Here is a 19529-nt window from a genome sequence, read left to right as displayed (position 1 = left end):
TTAAATCATCTTTGCAGGCAATTAGTCTTCAAAGCAACACAGAAACATCTGACTCTTGCCACTATTTGCAGTAGAAAATAGTTCATTTCTTTATATATATTGATTTATGGCTGACATGAGTTAGACTCCTTGCAAGAATATATATGATGATTCCAGATTGAATCACTTAGCCAAGCTACCCATGTCTGGTGGTCAGCCATTGATTCTGTGGCAGCATCAGCAGCTGGAGACCAGAGATCATAGACTGTATATAAATAATGGACATAGTCACCGTGACGTCACCCATTGGTTTGTGGCCCGTTGGAAGCATCGAGTTCAGCGTTACACTTGTCGCCATCTTCTGTCGCCATCTTGTTTCCGATACGGGGAGCAGACCATATCTGGACTGTGGAGGAGGAGAGGGATCTGATCACTGACTACAGCCTCTCTACACCTCAACCTGACTGAGAGAAGCTGCTGCTAATTCATGTTAGCATTAACTGGAGCATTAATTGGGATGTTAGTTTTAGCTAGCAAAAAAACAAAACAAAATGTACATTACTTGCCTCAGAAAATTGGCCAGCGACTCCTTGGAGTGTCTGTTAGTCCAACCAAATGCTGAACAAGACATTTTTACTGAACAAAACGTTCAAATAAACTGTCATTATGTGAAAATACAGTAAAAAGGGTCAAAGTTATGAGACCAAACCGCTAAACGTCCTTTTTTATATCTATATAACGTTATATATGACTTTACTGACATGTTGCCATGGATACGCATTGCTCTGTTTCTCTCCTGATGACAGCTCAAATTTTGCACTGAAATGAATGGGCAGATTTTTTTTTTGCAGCCAAACTTAGCGCCCCCTGCTGGAATTTTTGGTGGATTGCAGGCTTAAGGCACTTCATGGTTGGCCTCCATGCTCAGACACGGAGATTGCCGCCTGCCAGAGATCCATTGTGGAGGACCCTGCTCAAGTCCCCTGGCAGCAGGATCTGCAGAGTCGCATAAGGTGTCCACATCTTCCCAATGAGCTGCTTGAGATATTTTAAGATTTCAGATATTTATCTGAGATTGTCCTGGTCATAAATGCTCAGAATCTCGAGGTGCATCTGCAGTTATTTTCTCCTCAGCATGTCCATGCAAGCTGCTACCACTGCTATTCTGCTGCTCGCTCCAGCAATGATTGGTTTAAATGGAGTCACCCTGACCTTTCCCATTAACAGACTGACAAGACACTGCACAGCTGTGCATTAGCCTCACTTGCATCTGCAAAATGGTATAGCTGAGCAGAAGTCATGTTTCCAAAGTAAGCAGGCTTTAAATATCTTCTGACTTTGAAGTCCTCCTATTGGCGTGGAGGATCTGTTTTGTTCACTCCACTGCAGTGGGTACAGGTGTTGTATTATCACATCACCTTTCCTAAACACAACCTGTAAGATGTGTTTTTCCTGTTCACCTCAGGTACCACTACTCCAAGTGAGTCATAGATTGAACTGAAACACTTCCTTTAAAGCCTTGTGCATTTGGAATGATGCAACACAGTCAAACATAACTCTGATATTCCTCCTCCCGTACTGCCCTACAAAGTCTAACTGCAGTAAAAAAATTTTAGTTTTAAGTGGCCAGCCAAATGGGTTATAGGTAGGTAAGTGATATGACACTTATTTATACATGTATTGATGATGTCATTTTTATGCTAAAAAATCATGACGATTTATTTGAACTTTGACCCCAAAAACATAGTTACTGCATTGCTGTAAAAGGTTCTAATAGTGAAGAAGAAAAATTAAGTTGCTTCCAAACTTTTGGCCTGTAGTGTATATATTAGCTGTCTTGCTATCGGTAGCCAGTAGTGTGTGTGAGTAGTTTATTGATAAATTATTACACATATTGGGACCAGTAATGTAAAGTGTTATCCATGTTTACCATGTTTTAATTGGACCCTGTGTTCTGTCTGTCAGGTTTTCCTCAGCCCACAGTGACATGGAGCAGAAAGAATGGAGCTTTGGGTGCTGGTGCTGTCTCCCTGCCCTCTGGCTCACTGTGGATCAGAAATGTTTCTCTGCACAACCAAGGCACCTACTCCTGCACTGCCACTAACACCATAGGAAAGTCCACTGCTTCTTCTGTCCTGCAGGTCTATGGTAGGTTCACATACAAGTTGTACAAAACTTTTCATCATAAACTGTACATATGAACTTGCATTGTCAGATAAAGATTTATCATTGTGTGTGTGTGTGTGTGTGTGTGTGTATACAGGTCCATACTCAGCTGGAGGAAGCAGGATTGTTCAAGTCTCACAAGAGTTGAACAGGAGAAGGGTCCTCATGGCATCTCATCGTGGAACAAGTGTCTATATCAAGCCTGGAGACATTCTACGTATTGGTACTGAACCTGCAAATCCTCATGTTAACACATTAGCAGGCTAACTTAATCACATTCATCTCCATTTTACCCCTGTGGAGATAAAATCTCAGAGTCAAATGTCTCCAAACCCTGGTAAACCAAAACTATTGGCATAGAGAGATACTGCCAGTTACAAAATGAATTGTATGATTTGGGTGAATTGAACGTTTAAAGTGACACCTTCACACAGAAATGGATAATGTAACAGATTGCATGGACATTTGTAAAGTGCACTTAGTAGAATGCAGCTCTTCAGCAGGCATTAAAGATATCCTGCAGAGCACCTCTGATCGATCCAAACTCATTTTACAATTTTTTGGTATTTGAGTTGTTTGCTTGACATCTTGTGGACAGACCTGACAAAGCATTCATTCCAACATTTTACTCGTTGGCATTGTGTTATAGGTATTTCAGCATACTCTTGATCCATTTTTGCAATGGAATCACAGCAAAGTCTGTTTATTTTGGGTACATACCGATGTATCCCGTCCCAGAAGGTCACCTTTCTGTGCACCTCTACACTGTAAAAAATGTCAGTAGATTTGAAAATGATGAATGGATTAATTCAGTTTCAGAAACAATGAAACACCGTAAATGTATATATCAGCCAAAACAGGCGAATGACGGCTCACTGGACCGCATCAAATTCAGTCCTTCTGCTCGTTTTTCCATTTCGTATTTTCGATCTGAGTCTAATATTGAAATATGAAAAAACAAGCATTTTTTTCGTTTTTTGTGTTATAATAAAAAAACAAATAACAATAACATTTTGACTGTGGTCCAGTGAGCCGTCATTCACTTCTCCGTAGTCAAACCAGCTGCCCCTATATAATGTAGTGCGCCCGTATTGTGATATTTATGGTAAATTCATTGAGACTGCTCAGAGTGAGCTGACATGAAGGATAAACACTTAACTGTCATTCTTTCTCACTTTTTTTCAGTATAAAACTCTTACCAGCAGAGAGGAGATGAAGTATTAACTTTACATGAACACACCACGTGAAATAATTAAATTGTGTCGCGCCGAAAATGTATTTGTTGTGTCGACGTGCGGTTTTCAGTTTTCAGAATAAAGTGTTACACAACCAGGACCAAATACCAGAGAAATATGGAAATATGATTAATTGCATGATATTTTAAATAGCGCTTTTGGATATAGACTGTACAGTAAAACATTACATTATATTAAGAAATTATTAAAATTAAAATGTCTGTTTCCAGTCACTAATTCAACTTTAGGTACATTCGAGAGGACCTCAGGTATCTTCTCACAAACTTACAGAACGTTTCACTGTGGAATATCAGTTTGAAATGCACTTGAATATTTACTCTACAGCAAATATTCAAGTGCATTTTATTATGAATTTTAATATAATGTAATATTTTACTGTACGGTCTATATCCAAAGGCGTTTTATTCTTATTTTTTTAAATCCACAGTGAACATTAATGAACATTATTGGGAAATGCACTTTATTACATTATCAGGTTTTATTACATTTTCAATGGACTCAAGTGCAGATTTTTATTACATTATCGGGAATTTATTACATTATCAGGTTCTACATGCCTGTTTTTAACAGGTTGTCCAGTTGTTCCTGACCACAAACTGCCAGTGCAATGGGACTACAACAACCAGACCCTAAAGGAGGTTTCAGGTCCAGCCCAGACCCAGGGTGCTGCACAGGGTCTGCACTACAGAATGCTGGTGGGAGGCCGTGTGCTTGAGGTCAACACACTCCAGGTGAAGTTCTCAGGCCAGTACCGATGCCAGACCTTCATCAACAGTACCAGGCAAATGCTGTCTGCCTGGATATACGTTCACACTGAAGGTGAGAATCAAGCTCATCTGCATGCAGGTATGTGTCTATAACTTAACCTGCAGGTTGCTTTTATCAATAAAAACAGAAATCCATCATTCATTCATGGAATAATTTGAATGAATTGCACAAAATATGATGGTGGTTCACTTCTTACTGGGGTACATCGTCATATATATCCTTTATTTAACCAGGTAAAAAGTCTCGTTGAGATTAAAAAAAATCTCTTTTACAAGAGAGACCTGGCCAAGAAGGCAGCATAAAAAGTGACAAGTTACAACATTTAAAACAGTTAACATAAACAATTAAATACAATTAAATAAAAATACAAATACAGCCATCACAACAACAGTGAAAGAGCCTCAGTAGAGACTTATAAGGAGCAGTCACACTGACCAAGAGAAATTATTTCTTTATCCTTTAGAATCGATTTAAATTCACATTGTTCAAATTGTGATCAACTCAGACAATTTCAAATCTTTTTGCAGATTGTTCCATGATAAAGGGGCGTGACTAAAAGCTTTCTCACCTAATTCAGTTCTCACTCTTGACACCAGCATCTGTATGATATTTTGAGAGCGTAGACCATGTTTAGTTTGGTTTCGACACATGTATGCACACAGGTAAGAGGGAAGTAGCCCAAGAATACATTTATAGATTAAAAACTAACCAATGAGAGCCTGCGAACATACAAAGATGACATTTCAGCCGTGGCATACAGAGAACAATGATGTGTACGATTTCCCAAGCCAGTAATGAAACGCAGAGCACAATGATGAACGCAGTCCAACTTCTTCAGGCTCTGGTAACTTATTCTGCACACCCAACCTGTCCTGGAGCAGGTTATGTTCAGGATAAAAGATGAATGCGTATAATATAATATAAAATGTTATGTTGTGATCTTGTATGTGATCTTGTATTTTTTCTTAATTGTATCGTAAGTGTTTGTATATGTATTTTGTATATTGTACGTGTTTTTGCTTTTTTTTTATTTTTTTTATTTGTTTGTTTTTTGTTTCGTAATTCTCTGCTTTTCTTACATCATGGCCAGGGGACTACAGATGAAAACTAGCCTTCTGGCTAACTCTGGCTTTTTTAACCATGTGTAATCATGTGTTTTATGAAATTCCACTGTCCCCTTTTAAATAAACTAATAATAATATCCCTGCCTGCTGACCAGTAGATTCTCCTGGAAACAGGCATTAATGGTGGTGAAAGGGTCAATTAGCAAGGCAAGTGTGCAGACTGCAGAGCCTTTTAACTTTCATATCAGAGATATTGACTCTTCTCTTCTTGTGGCCCTTTTCAGACCTGGCATCAACATGCATCCTGGGTGATCTGATCAAAAGTCAAAGTACCTCAGTTCACACCTGGCATTAGAATGGGTCTCCACATGTGCCTTGACTGCACTGCAAAAAAAAGAAAAGTTTGGTGAACTCAAAATTTCAAGGCAACAAACTTCAATAAAATTTTAAGTTGGACAATTAAACTAAATATTTTAAGTTTTGCTTTTGAATTTGCTCAACTCTGAATTCTGATTTTTGTCATTTTTGTGTGGACTCCAGCTGGACGCAGCACAGCCACAATGAGACTTCAAGTGCAACTCGGAAAGTTGGCTTTCCGCATTTCAACAAAGAAATAAGAGTTAGCAGAACTATTGCATCTTGTTTTGAACCCCAACTTAAAGATATAAGTAACAACAACTCACCAACTTGTTTTTGAGCAGACAACTGGCTTCCTTTGTTGTGCTAACTTACATTATTGCCCTAAATATCAATAATATATATTTCCAAGTCTTACCAACTTAAATCACTGTTTCAGGCCGAAAAAATACAAGTTGGCTTTTTTGCAGTGTGACCACTTGTGATCAGATCTGACTTCCCCTACTATATGTACATATACAAGTAGTAAAAACATGGCAAATAAGATAGCACACTGCAAAAAAGGGGTGTCAAAAAACAAGATAAAAACGAAATGATCTTGCTGCATGGACAGATAATTTCACTTGACAAGATTTCGTAAATTAAGATTATTGAATCTAGAAATAAGCATGTTGAACACTTAAAATAAGGAATTAACTCTTAAAACAAGATAAATGATCTAACATTTCTAAATCAGTAGTCGGTAAGAAACAAATAATTGTCAGGTCACTCTGCTCGGGCCAGTTCATCGCTGCTTGCAGCTTTAATTTATCTTGTTTTAATTTCTTATTTAAAGCATAAACATGCTTATTTCTAGATTTAATCATTTTAATTTAAGAAATCTTGTCAAGTGAAATTATCTGTCCATGCAGCAAGATCATTTCCCTCAGAATTAGTGTTTTTATCTTGTTTTTAGACACACCTTTTTTTGCAGTGTACATTTGATTCATGGCTTGTTAACTAGTGCACTGCCATAGCCTTTTTTACACCATCAATATGTTATATCACCCTTCCACAGAGTAACTCAGCACATCACTGTTTTTAGTTATTCTTTCTTTAATGTATTATACAATGCCTCCTCCAGCTGTCTTGGCTTTGTCTCAGGCAGTTTTATAACTGTAAGGTGGTGAAAGCTGTGTGCTTTCTCTGCACTGCAAAATATGGTTGTCTAAAAACAAGATAAAAACACTAAATCTGAGGGAAATGATCTTGCTACATGGACAGATAATTTTACTTGACAAGATTTCTTGAATTAAGATGATTAAATCTAGAAATAAGCATCTTGAACTCTTAAAATAAGAAATTAACTCTTAAAACTAAATAAATTAAAGTTGCAAGCAGCGATGAACTGGCCCGAGCAGAGTGCACTGCAAATTATTTGTTTCTTACCAATATAAAAAAAAAACCTTTAGATTTATAAGTGTTACATAATTTATCTAGTTTTAAGAGTTACTTCTTATTTTAAGCGTTCAACATGCTTATTTCTAAATTTAATAATCTTAATTTAAGAAATCTTGTCAAGTGAAATTTCTGTCCATGCAGCAAGATCATTTCCCTCAGATTTAGTGTTTTTATCTTGTTTTTAGACACACCTTTTTGCAGTATGGTGTCCTGAAGTCTTCCTGTTGTTGCTTCCCTGATCCCATGGAGAGTGTGTTGTTCCTTTGGGTCCACAGAGTTTGGCTGGCGTTTTGGAGACTGGACCACATGCAGTGCTTCCTGTGGAAACAAGGGGACTTGGCTGCGGAGGGTTCACTGTGTCACTCTGGACGGAAAGGACGTTCAGCCCACCATGTGTCAGCACATACCCAAACCCATCACTGCCCCAGTTCCCTGCAACAGACAGGACTGCCCTCCCAGGTACTCTGAAATGTACAAAGCAGATCATCAGATTTGGTCAGATAAAGAGCCAGCTCCTGACTGGAGACTATGAGGAATGATATAATAAAATAAAATGTTATATTTTATTTTTTCAAATAAAATAAAATCTCAGTGAACAAAACAATGCGGTGATGTCTAAGATAGAGGAGGTAGAATAACTGAGTCCAGTGGATTATATGCTCACTTATGTTTGCACCATCAGAGCAAACACATTCAGGAATATCTGCCTCTTTCACTTTGATTAATATAAAAAATCAAAAAACACAATTTATGACATCTTAGGTTTTATCTACGTACCTCAGGCCATCAAATGTAATGGTTATTATAACATTGCACTCACCAAGGTAATGACTAAGCATGTCAAATGCGACAATTATATAGATTTCAAACAAACCTCAAGGTTGGTAAAATACTACCCAAATGACTATTGTAAACTTCACATCCATCCCAGTTTACAGTCTGTCTTCCTGGATGGTGTACAGATTTCCTGTACAGTGAACATTTATCAGTTTACTTGAGCTGAAATAAAGTAGTAGATTGCTGGAGTTACAAAAATGAAAACAGATTCTCCCCAATCATGTCAAAAGTTCTTTATTTCCAGTCACTTTAATTGCAGCTTTTGCACCCATCAAGTTCAAGTTAAAGTTCAGGTTTATTATAGCCATTTCAACAATATAATAAAATACAGTTGATAGGAATATGCTCTGGTATGCTCACATATCTCACAATGACAACACAACATACACAAGACAAGAAGGCATATAAATAACAGGGAGAACAACACTGATATACATAGAAAAGTGCATTGTAACAGAGAGTAGCAGCAGGTTCAGTAGTACCAAAAGGTCAAAGAGAGCTAGGTCATGGTTATGAAGTAGACCATAAAGTGCTTAGTGCATGTTCAGGTGACAGTGAATAGCTTATGGATAGGTACGATCACTAAAGCGTGATGTTTTACATGTGATGCTCCTATACCTCTGTGTGCTGGATGGGAGGGGTCAGAGGTCATGTTACTAGCTTTCCTGGTAATTCTGGTGTTATAGAGGCTATGGTGGGTAGACTACAGCCAATGATTTAAGAAGCCCTGCGTACTACCCTCTCAAGCTGTTGTTTATCCTGGCTGGTAGTACTACCATACCACACCAGGAAGGAGAAGGTGAACACAATGGTATGGTGGTATGGTAGTATGGTGGTCGATGGTATAAGTGGATCATGCCTGCTTGACTGACCCTAAATTTCCTCAGCTGACGGAGAAAGTCTAGTCTCTGATGGGCTTTGGAAATAATAAGACTGGTGTTTGGGTTCCATGATAAGGACTGATGGATGGTGGTGCCTAAGAAAAGGAAGGAGAGGACCCACTCCACTACTTGGCCATTAATGGAGATGGGAATGTGCTGGCCTGGCTTTTTCCGATAGTCAACAATGAGTTCTTTGGTTTTGATCGCATTCAGGATTAGGTTATTGTCTTCACACCACTGTACTAGCTGTTCAACCTTACTCCGGTAGGTAGATTCATCCTCATGTGGCGGCTGCGGCTCAGTTGGTAGAGCGGATTGCCCACCAATCAGAGGGTTGGTGGTTCGATCCCTGACCATGGCAGCCTACATGTCTAGGTATCCTTGAGCAAGATACTGAACCCAAATGGCTCCCGATGCTGCTTTCATCAGTGTGTGAATGAATTCCCAATGGTGGCAGGTGGCACCGTTTAGGGTAACCTCTGCCACCAGTATGAATGTGTGTGTGAATGGGTGAATCAGTCAGTCTGTAGTGTAAAGCGATTTGAGTGGTCACAAAGCAACTAGAAAAGCGATATATAAGTGCAGGTCCATCCCATTTACCATCGGATAGAAAGTATTTTGACAGATGCAAACTTAGATGTAAATGGTAAATGGACCTGCACTTATATAGCGCTTTTCTAGTCGCTTTGCGACCACTCAAAGCGCTATACACTACAGACTGCGCTCATTCACCCTTTCATTTACATTTACATTTACATTTAGTCATTTAGCAGACGCTTTTATCCAAAGCGACTTACAGGAAGAGTAAAAAGCAAACAATCAAGGTATAGTGCAATAAGAGCTATTAGTGCTAGTGACAATTCTTTGAGGAGTAGACTTATCATGTGGTCTAGGAGAGAAGATGCTCTCTGAAGAGCTGGGTCTTCAGGAGTTTTTTAAAGGTAGAGAGGGACGCCCCTGCTCTGGTAGGAACTGGTAGCGTGTTCCACCAGCGGGGAACAAGAAGTGCAAAGAGTCTGGATTGCCTTGGACCAACGGGGGGCAGAGCCAGGCGCCGTTCATTGGAAGAGCGCAGCGGTCGTGAGGTAGCATATGTCTGAATCAGGGCGTTCAGGTAGGCAGGAGCAGTACCGGAGACAACTTTGTAGGCCAGCATTAGAGATTTGAATTTGATGCGGGCTGCAACAGGTAGCCAGTGGAGCTCAATGAGCAGCGGAGTGACATGTGACCTTTTTGGCTGGTTGTAGACCAGACGCGCCGCCGCGTTCTGGATCATCTGAAGCGGTTTTACTGAGCAGGCTGGCAGGCCTGTCAGGAGGGCATTACAGTAGTCAAGTTTTGAGATGACAACAGCCTGTGTCAGGAGTTGAGTGGCATGTTGAGTTAGGTAAGGTCTGATTTTTCTGATGTTGTAAAGTGCAAAGCGGCATGACCGGGTAACTGAGGCGACATGACTGGAAAAGGTGAGTTGGTCATCAATCATCACCCCTAAGTTTCGCACCACCTTGGTGGGTGAAAGGCACAGGGAGTCAATCTTGATGTTGATGTTGTGGTGTATTGTGGGTTTAGCAGGGAGGACCAGCAGTTCAGTTTTTGAAAGGTTCAGCTGGAGGTGATGTGCCTTCATCCAAGTGGCTATGTCAGAGAGGCAGTCAGAGACCCGAGCAGAGACCGATGGGTCATCAGGAGGAAATGACAAATAGAACTGAGTGTCATCTGCATAGCAGTGGTAGGAAAAGCCATGTGAGCGGATAACCTCACCCAGAGAGGTGGTGTAGATAGCGAATAGCAGGGGTCCCAGCACTGAGCCCTGGGGAACCCCTGTGGTGAGGCAAGACAAAGTAGACAACTGTCCATGCCAGGATACACTGAATGAGCGTCCTTTGAGGTAGGAATCAAACCAGGACAGAGCCAAGCCAGAGATGCCCATTTTAGAGAGAGTAGAGAGGAGGATGCCATGGTTAACTGTGTCAAATGCAGCTGACAAGTCAAGCAGAATGAGAACTGAGGACTTTGCTGCTGTTCTTGCTTCTTTTAAGGCTTCTGTCACAGACAACAGAGCAGTTTCAGTTGAGTGACCGCTTTTGAAACCAGATTGATTTGGATCAAGAAGATTGTTCTGTAGGAGGAATTCTGAGAGTTGCTTAGCGACCGCCCGTTCAATAGTTTTAGATAAGAATGGAAGAAGTGAGACAGGACGATAGTTCTCGACTTCAGCAGGGTTGAGAGAGGGTTTCTTGAGAAGAGGTGTTACCCGAGCTGCTTTGAATGCAGTGGGAAAAGTGCCGGAGGACAGTGAGGCGTTAATCACATGTGTGACAGCTGGCGTGATGGTTGGGCTAATGGACTGGAGAAGGTTTGTTGGTATAGGGTCCAACGAGCATGTAGTAGGACGGCTACATGTCAACAGTTTGGATACCTCACTCTCAGAGAGGGGTGTAAAGCCAGAAAATGAGGTGCTAGCAGCTGATTCAGTGCCGCCCAGCTGAGATACAGAAAGACAAGTAGTAGGACTTCTACATGTCACAGTATTAGGAGTCGGGTGGGGGTCAGAGAATTGGCTGCTAATTGCTGCAACTTTGCTTGTAAAGAAGGATGCAAATGTGTCTGCGGTGAGGCAGGTAGGAGGAGGAGGAGGCGGAGGGTTGAGTAGTGATTTGAAGGTGGAAAAGAGTTTCCGGGTGTCAGTGACACTGTTGACTTTGTCGTTGTAAAAAGCAGTCTTTGCATCGGTGATGCTGCCTGAGAATGAGGACAATAGTGTCTGATAGTTTATGAGATCGTCTGGAAGTTTGGTTTTGAGCCATTTCCTTTCAGCAGCTCTGAGCTTGGTACGCTGTGATCGAAGGGTATCAGTCAACTTTCACACACACATTCATACTGGTGGCAGAGGGTACCCTAAACGGTGCCACCTGCCACCATTGGGAATTCATTCACACACCAATGAACACAGCATCGGGATCAATTTGGGGTTCAGTATCTTGCTCAAGGATATTTCGGCATGTAGGCTGCGACGGTCAGGGATCGAACCACCAACCCTTCGGTTGGGGGCCAACTGACTCTACCGACTGAGCCACAGCAGTTGTACAGTGTACAGTTGTTTGTATAGAGAAAAAATAACAGAGGGGACAAGACACACCCTTGTGGGCACCAGTGTTCAGAACCCTGGGTGGTGACACATTGTCCTGGATTCTAACACACTGTGTCCTACATGACAGGATCGTCTAATACTCCAAAGTTTATACAATGAGTGCAGTGAGTGAGTAATTATCTTCTGATGCATTTTTAGTTTTGTTTAATTTAAGCTTATATTTAAACGGAATACTGGCCCCTTCCCCGACTTCATATCCACCTCCTTCAACACTCTTTGGCCACTATTTTTATCTCAAAGATAAGCCAGATAAGATATCAGATAAAATATTTTGTTGTTTTTACCCGCAAGCGTCCTTTTTTAAACGGGTCCTAAAGCTGGCATGTATACATCTTGCCTTTTCAACCATATATTGATGAAAATTCTGCAAACAAATATAGACTACAAAGCCATGAAATGTCCACAACTGCATTACATTAACTGATTAATCTGCTTCATAAGTGTAGACTTCCACACACTGACTTTGAGTAGAGGGAACATGGAGAGGGCAGGCTGCTAATGAATTCATGAAGAGCCGCCAGACCACAACAGAAGTGGAGCTCTCAGCAGAATCTCCTCACCCTGAGCACCCTGCTGTTTCCTGCTCTGTCAGCCTGCCTTTACCCATCATATCGCCCATCAGTCAGCCCCCCACCCTGCTGCCATACACTGAGCCAACTTCACTCACTAATGCAACTCAAATGACCCACTGTTGGCTCATTATAAGACAGGACTGTGGTGTTTTCATTTCCGAAAATGTAGTCAATTTTAAAAGCATTCGTCCTCTGAAGAAATGTTGCAGATCAACAGACACACTCTATTGTACTCTGTTCTGTACAAATGGCATCCATTGCACGTCTGTCCGTCCTGGGTGTGGGATCCCTCCTCTTTTCCCTGACGTTTCTTCTTCTTTTTCTTTTTTTTCCATTGTAAGGTTTTTTTAGTTCTCCCTTGTCTGCTGTGAGGCTCAGAGGTCAGAGGTTGTCGTACAGTTTGTAAAGCCCATGAGGCAAATCTGTGATTTGTGAGTCTGGGCTTACAATTATAAAATTGAATGGATTCATGTTTCTGTGGGAAACAGAATTTTTTTATCTTGTACATTAAGACCAAGAAAGAAACTCACATGCGCAGAAAGATCTTACAGTCCGAGGTATCTTTCTCCTGGAAACTGCTTACTCTGTGTTCTCAAGCAAGCATACTCTAATACCAGGCAGTGTTGCTGACCCTTTATTGTCCAAATGAAGAAAACAGCCACACACATAGCCACACTGCAAAAAAGGTGTGTCTTAAAACAAGATAAAAACACTAAATCTGAGGGAAATGATCTTGCTGCATGGACAGATAATTTCACTTGACAATATTTTTTAAATTAAGATGATTAAATCTAGAAATAAGCATGTTGTACACTTAAAATAAGAAATTAACTCTTAAAACAAGATCAATTAAAGCTGCAAGCAGCGATGAACTGGCCCGAGCAGAGTGCACTGACAATTATTTGTTTCTTACCAAGATAAAAAAAACTTTAGATTTTGAAGTGTTGGATTATTTACCTTGTTTTGGGGGAAAATAAGGCGTAAAAATGAATCTTGCAGAAAGCGAGAACTGGAGAAGCAAAGCAGCAAGCAACACTCTCTCTCTCTCACACACACACACACACCAACACTGCCGGTAGACTGTGAGCAGCCAGAGCCAGAACATGCTGCAGAAAAACTGCAGAATTGAGCATTTTAGTCCCAAAGTAGAGATGGGCTAGTCTGGCTATGTAAACATCAATTTCTGTCGCTCTACAGTTTTAAGAGTTCATTTCTTTTTTTAAGCGTTCAACATGTTTATTTCTAGATTCAACAACCTTAATTTAAGAAATCTTGTCAAGTGAAATTATCTGTCCATGCAGCATCATTTCCCTCAGATTTAGTGTTTTTATCTTGTTTTTAGACACACCTTTTTTGCAGTGGAAGCACATAATCACAGAATCTCTCTCTCTCTCTGTCTCCTGTTTTCAAAGTCACAGTATGTATCTGGGGGTTTTTTGCGATGTCATTGTTTCAGATGGTTGGTATCAGAGTGGTCAAAGTGTTCAGCCTCATGTGGAGTTGGCTGGAAACAAAGGAAGGTCTCCTGTCAGCAGCTGGATTCCAGAGGTGCAGTGAAGACTCTGGCTGCATCTGCCTGTGAGAGGATGAGCCGGCCCACAGACTCAGAGCAGTGCACCGCCAACAACTGTCCCACCTGGGTAACCAGTCCGTGGGGAAAGGTACATACAAACACAGAATTTAACCTGTATATGTTACGCAATGTAAATGTAGTGTGTAGTGTAATCTCTATCTTACTCAATTTCAGTGTTCAGGGAGGTGTTTAAGCCCCACCACCACTGTACAGAAGAGATCTGTCATCTGCCAACATGCCAATGGCTCCTCTTACACAGACTGTGATCTCAGGGACAGGTATAAACACACATTCAAATGCTATGGAAATGACTGTTATAACTATCTGCTCTATTTATTATCATAAAACTGGTAATAGTCATACTGTACACACATATCCGAATAACTGTATCATAATAGACCATAGACTGTATTTAAATAATGGACGTAGTCACCGTGATGTCACCCACTGGTTTGTGGCCCGTTGGAAGCATCGAGTTCAGTGTTACACTCGTCGCCATCTTGTTTCCGATACGGGGAGCAGACCATATCTGGACTGTGGAGGAGGAGAGGGATCTGATCACTGACTACAGCCTCTCTACACCTCAACCTGACTGAGAGAAGCCGCTGCTAATTCATGTTAGCATTAACTGGGATGTTAGTTTTGGCTAGCAAAAATCAAAATCTATGTTACTTACCTCAGAAAATTGACCAGCGACTCCTTGGAGTGTCTGTTAGTCCAACCAAACGCTGAACAAGACATTTTTACTGAACAAAATGTTCAAATAAACTGTCATTCAGTGAAAATACAGTGAAAGGGTCAAAGTTATGAGACCAAACCGCTAGACGTCCTATGTAACGTTATATATAACTTTATTGACACGTTGCCGTGGATACACATTACTTTTTTATACTTTTTTAGAGACTAGATTGCCGCCTGTAATATACTGGTGGTCATTACATTAGGTACACCTGTGAAGTCCTGTAATCTAATAAAACAACTATAACATGGAGGGGGACAAAAGCCACAGTCCCTGTTCTGTCAGTTTCCCTCTTTGTGTGAACCGACACCCAACACAACTCAAAAATAGAGCTAGAACTTTTATTGAAATCTTATCAAAATCGCAATATGCTCTAGTGCAATAATAATATAAATAATATATGCAATAATATAAAGGCAAATTATGTGTTAATATACCATTCTGAATGAAGAACTGTGGTGCTGCACAGATATCTGTGCCTACAAATTGTCTTCTACAGACTTAAGAAGCAAAAAAAAGATCAATATGTTTTTCAATAATAATTGAATGATGAAAACAATAATTCCCACCACTATTGTGAATCATTGCAATTAGATTTCTTTTCCAAATCAAGCAGCCCTACATAGCAATAAAACTCTATCTGAGGGAACAAAAAGAGGCATGTTTGTACTAAAAGGCATTACATTTCTAAAAAAAAAAAAAGTAATTTGTTTTGTCTTGCTCAAGTTGATTTTTATATTAGAACTTTAGAATGCAGTATGTTCACAGAATATTGATGAAAAACACAGATAGTGACCAAAAACAACTTAATATACACATTGGCATATGAGTATAAGACAGACTTATAACATTGTGAATTTTCTTTGTCTATACATACACACATATAAATGTAAGGACCACAAGTTAAGGGTGGGCCAGCTAAAGTCTTGTCAGTGAGGTTACCAGCTTTGGTCCCATCATGCTTGTTTAGAGACCAAAACCAAGGCCTGTGTTCACCAACTGTATCTGGCAACGTGGAACACTGCACAGAGGCACTGGACAGATGGATGAACTGCTGTTTCTTTTTGGATTAAAAATAAATATTACAAGACGTTAAGAAGTGAGGTTATTTGTCATGTATTTTCTCTTTAGAGCCAGGCTAGCTGTTTCCCCCAGCTGTCTTTGTTTGTGCTAAACTATGCTAAGCACATCCTGAGTCTAGCTCTGCTTAACACAGAGGTAGGGCTGCACAATTAATCAAATTTTAATCGTGATCACGATTTTGGCCACTACGATTAAATTAACCTGATCATCGGCGATATTTCCATTTTAAAATGTGACTCTCCTGCATATCTAATCAAGCACTTTCTGCACCAGTAGTCCACCAACCACCAGGGGGCAGGGCCATTTTTCACGCCATCGGTAAAAGCCGGGGAAGAAGTGTTGCCAATTTAGCAATTTTGTTGCTATATTTAGCGACTATTATTCAAAAAAGCAACTGGCGACAAATCCAGCGACTTTTTCTGGTGTTATTGGAGACTCTTCTTCTTAACGAGCAGCTCGTTAAGAACTGGGGATTTCCACCGGACGCGGAATGGCTGCGCCGCGTTTTTTTTGCTCCGTCCTCTGCCCGGTGTCAATTCCCACCCGGCACGTAACGGCAGCGTAGCAAGCCAGCCGTATACACGCGGTCGTTCCGCGTCCAGTGGAAATCCCCAGAAAGAACGAGTCGAAGCGGCACAGTCCTCCTGCAGCAGTCTCTCCCAGCTGAAAAGCTGAAGGGGATGTTAACCCCTTAGTGTCCTAATAGGCTAAAAGTTAGCTCTGTAGCATACAGTGTGTATGTGCTGCTGCTGCAGGAGGTGTTCACTTAGCGATCTCTGTTTGTTAACAACAAGCATCACTCTGTGCACACACTAAAAACTGTTCCTATTGTTTGTTTAAAAGTAGTGCAATAAAATACAGATATTTTCCCTAACATGATGAATAATCGTGATTAATAATCGTGATTATCATTTTGGACAAAATCGTGCAGCCCTACACAGAGGCATGATTTTGATGTTGTATTTTCCAAAATATTCAGTGATTCCCTTAATAATAATCAAAATGTGTCCCTAATGATATATAACTTAGTTATATAACTTTTAAAAATGATTACCTATGGAAAGAAAACTGATCAATTGGTAGGCAGACTGTTAGCACATTTTAATTTGACCCACTAAACTAAATCCATCTCGATCATCCACATGTAGCTTGGTGTGTGTGTTCACTGGTGTGTAAATGTAGGGTTTAAATGCAGAGGTTGAAAAAAAACCCACATTGGCAATAATTTGTTGTTTAAAAGTGAGACAATTTTGAGATACCAAGAAACCTTGTTGAAGCCCAAAGTCTTTTTAACCTCGGACCATTTCCCAAATGTAAGGGAATTCCAAATCCAGATTTGATCTTGAATAGTTTTCCAGATGACACATTAAACCACATTCCAAAGTGCCACAGTAATAAATGCGTAGCACCAAAACTAGGGCCGGGACTTTAACGCGTTAATTAAGATGAATTAATTACACAAAAATTAATGCGTTAAAAAATTGACGCATTTTAATCGCACATATTTTTGCACCGCGGAACGTTTCTCACTGGATGAGTTTCAGGCGGACCGATTATACTGGAGCACCAACTAGCGTTCATGAGTTCAGACAACAACAAACCACAGTGAACATGAAGGAAGAAGCTGATGAGAGCGCTTTGGTTGGCCCCGTGGATGATGGGACATTTTGTTACAAAAAACCAACAGATGGAAGCGTCGATAAGAGCATGGTTGTGTTGCTATGCAACAAGGAATTCACATATCACCGCAGCACATCCAGCCTCAAGTATCACCTCAGTGCAAAACATATAGCAGCTAGCGGCTAAATATGCTATTGCTACACTTGATGGCAAAAATTGCACTGGTCTGTTGGACTTGAATAAAAATAAACAATACTTTTGTTGTTTAGGCTTATGTTTTCAGTCATTATTCAATGGTATACTTAAAATCCATGTGAAAAAAATAACTTCTCACTGTTCTCAGGTCAACTATTTATATGCGATAAAAATGCAATTAATTTCGATTAATTAATTACAAAGCCTGTAATTAATTAGATTAATTTTTTTAATCGAGTCCCGGCCCAAACTAAAACACTAACTAAAACTGTCTTTCAGGCCTGCGTCAATGCGCAACTGTTCCTCTGACCTGTGTGATGTCCAGTGGCGTCCTGGTGCTTGGCGAGCATGCACTGTAGTCTGTGGGAGTGGTTTCCAGTCCCGCAGGTTGGACTGTGTTCACCGCAGGACTGGCAGGACTCTGGCTGACCAGCACTGTGCCTGGCTCCAACGGCCCTCCACCTGGCAGCACTGCAACACCACCACCTGTGGGAGTAAGTCTTTGTAGGTGTGTGTGTGTGTGTGTTCTTGTACTTCCTACATAGTGAGGACCAGAACACATTTTTAACCAACAGAGTGAGGACATTTTTGCAAAGTGAGGACATTTTGGCCGGTCCTCACTTCTTTAAAGGCTTTTTTGAGATTTCAGACTTTGTTTTAAGGGTTAAAGGTTACATGATAATGATAATTAACTGAAACTGTATTGTGTGTTTACAAAACTAACTAAAATTAGTGAAATAACTCTTAAAACAAGATAAATTATCCAACACTTCTAAATCCAAACATTTTTTTTTTATCTTGGTAAGAAACAAATAATTGTCAGGTCACTCTTCTCGGACCAGTTCATTGCTGCTTGCCACTTTAATTTATCTTGTTTTAAGAGTTAATTTCTTATTTTAAGCATCCAACATGCTTATTTCTAGATTTAATAATCTTAATTTAAGAAATCTTGTAAAGTGAAATTATCTGTCCATGCAGCAAGATCATTTCCCTCAGATTTAGTGTTTTTATCTTGTTTTTAGACACACCTTTTTTTGCAGTGTTCATTAGAATGTATTCATTTTAAGTGTACCAATTGATCTGCATGTTTTTCAATAATTGGGCAAGGCAGGAAACTGCCTGGGGCACCTAACTGAGCTGGACATACTAGGAAGGAATATTGTACTCAATAGAGTGCAGATCTCCAGCAGGTGGAGAGCTGCATGTACTGCTAGGTGATAATATTAATCCAGATAATGCTGGGCTTACACCAAACGATTTCGAAATCTAGGAGTCTGTCTGGAGTCACGGCGCTCCCGTCATCTCCATGGTTCAGTTTATGGTAGTAATCTGCTCTGTTTCAAATCAGTCTTTTCCTAGTCTTGGGTTGGATCATATCAAACGTGTTTGATATTATCTCAAGTCTCAGTGACGTAACTCCAACCAAATCACCAACCAATAGATGAGCGAGGGAAAGGTCCCCGGTTCCAGAATGGCCAGTAAAACCACTTCCACAGGAAAAAGGAACATCACAATAATGCCTCAATAAAAATATAGTGATGTCATATATTTAGATGTTTCTTAGTAAAGAGAACAGTAAGGAGACCCAGTTAAAATGTATCAATAAATGTATACATAAATAAGTAATAAATCATTGATGATTAATGTATGATTAACTAAATTAAAGTTGATAGAGCTGATACATATTATTATTCAATTGAACACATCATAATTAAATAAGACATAAATGTATATGATGAATTCATTTCGAAATGTTCCTTTCCTGTTTTCTTCCTTATATCTATTTTTACTGTAAAATAGTCAACTTTTCATGTGATTACATGAAAACAGAAACCCTTTCTCAGCTTT

At 40.1% G+C, this 19529-nt stretch overlaps 1 protein-coding gene across 1 annotated transcript in view; it reads left to right on the top strand.

Annotated features, from left to right (window-relative positions):
• Positions 1-19529, top strand: part of LOC131992999 (ADAMTS-like protein 1) — an 83642-nt gene that overhangs the window by 60467 nt on the left and 3646 nt on the right. The window contains exons 9-15 of the mRNA XM_059358728.1: positions 1945-2127; positions 2243-2368; positions 3972-4220; positions 7306-7489; positions 13928-14132; positions 14219-14322; positions 17961-18175. Coding sequence (XP_059214711.1) covers positions 1945-2127; positions 2243-2368; positions 3972-4220; positions 7306-7489; positions 13928-14132; positions 14219-14322; positions 17961-18175 — 1266 coding nt within the window. The remainder of the gene's footprint in view (positions 1-1944; positions 2128-2242; positions 2369-3971; positions 4221-7305; positions 7490-13927; positions 14133-14218; positions 14323-17960; positions 18176-19529) is intronic.

The sequence above is a fragment of the Centropristis striata genome, chromosome 2, assembly GCF_030273125.1.
Source record: "Centropristis striata isolate RG_2023a ecotype Rhode Island chromosome 2, C.striata_1.0, whole genome shotgun sequence".
Classification (NCBI taxonomy): Eukaryota; Metazoa; Chordata; class Actinopteri; order Perciformes; family Serranidae; genus Centropristis; species Centropristis striata.
This window is presented reverse-complemented; position numbering and strand designations above follow the sequence as displayed.